General features: G+C 31.2%; 1 protein-coding gene across 1 annotated transcript; it reads right to left on the reverse strand.

Annotated features, from left to right (window-relative positions):
• Nucleotides 1-17: 17 nt before the first annotated feature.
• NAEGRDRAFT_76621 (uncharacterized protein) lies at nt 18-1,020 on the reverse strand (the record flags this gene model as incomplete). The annotated part of the gene is made up of 2 exons (XM_002668419.1): nt 18-556; nt 600-1,020. The coding sequence occupies 2 exons, from the start codon at nt 1,018-1,020 to the stop codon at nt 18-20; spliced, it is 960 nt and encodes a 319-aa protein (XP_002668465.1).
• Nucleotides 1,021-1,566: the final 546 nt, after the last annotated feature.

The following is a 1,566-nucleotide window of genomic DNA, read 5'->3' on the forward strand; positions in this document are numbered from 1 at the left end:
TTAGAATTTCTAATAGATTATTCATAATTTTGAGATAATGAATACATTCGTCCTCTGTGTGTTGAACGAGATTGGATCATTGTAATTAAACACCTTCCAAGAATATCATTGAATAGCACCTTTTCCAAAAAAGAATTAGGATGGGAGCAAATAACCTCAAGATTTGGATCTATAAACTTGTCAATTTCCTTTCTAATAGATTGATGAAGCATGGCCTCTCCTTGTGGAGTACTTAATAACTTGAAAAAGTAATTTTTACCAACTCCAAATAAACAAGATGAACCAGAATCTTCATTCGTTGATATAATACTCAATGTTCTGTTGCAGATCATTTTCATTAAGACACATCCCATTGAGTAAGTGTCACAATTTTTTGAGATTTTGAAATTTTCCGTTTGTTTGCCTTCTTCCTCATCATAAACCTCTGGAGCAAGATATTCCCATGTCCCTATATTCACTGTTATTGAGTGGTTGGATTGAATAACTTTGGAATTGTCAAAATCAATGAGTTTGGCATGTCCTTCATTGTTGATTATTACATTTGCCAACTTTAAATCTTTACAAAATTTCAGTATTGATTTTGAAAACAATAAACATACCTCTGTGTGTGAAATTTAGATTATGCAAACTGATGACACCCTCAAGAACTTCAGTAAAGTACTGTAAAACTTCAATCAAATCTTGAGTGGATAAGCAATGCTCCAAATTTGAATAATTTTGGTGCATTTCTGACATTACATGATCCAAAGGAGATCCCATTTCCATAATTAAATAGCTATACTTGCTATTATGCAACTCATAAAAATTACATTCAAATGTTCTGACAATACCCTTCAAATTTGGTGTTTTCATAAAGTTAAATAATTTCTCAGTTCTTTCTGGTTGCTCTTCTGGAGTAATATTCACTTTTAAAACTACTATTTGTTCAAGTTGTGTGTGAAAGCATTTGAAGACAATTCCCTGAGCTCCTTTTCCTATTTTGGATAAAGGAATCAAGTAAGGGAATTTTTGAAGTAGCATTTGGATATATCTCATGTCAAGGTCAGTACCATGTATATTGTCAATTATACTGACAAGTGAGTTAAAGGATGGGAAATCATTGGAAGAAACCCATTCTTTTATGAATCTAATAACTGTAGATCGTTTAAACACTTCCAATCTTAATTTTGATGACAGTTTCAAAACACTTTCCTTAAACGTGGAATATAAAACACTTCCACCATCTTTAACAAATTGATTCAAGTAATTGGAAAGGAAACATAACTCATTCTCCCCTATTGGAATCTCTTGATCAAATCTCACATAATCAATTACCCAATTATTCTTAATCAAAGAACTAATTCTCTGAAGAAATGCATAGACAACTACCAATGATTCATCATAGCGTTTGTTAATTAAGAATCTTCCTCCTTCAAATGTTATCTGCAATCGATTAATGTATCTATTGAAAACTTTATCCAAATCAGAGGCATATTTCAATGTTGTTTCGTCAATAATCTTATCGATATCGTATATCCACCTTTTACAGGTAAGAAAAATAGAAATTCTTCAAAACTTACATATATG

This window comes from Naegleria gruberi (assembly GCF_000004985.1).
Source record: "Naegleria gruberi genomic scaffold NAEGRscaffold_228, whole genome shotgun sequence".
Classification (NCBI taxonomy): Eukaryota; Heterolobosea; class Eutetramitea; order Acrasida; family Naegleriidae; genus Naegleria; species Naegleria gruberi.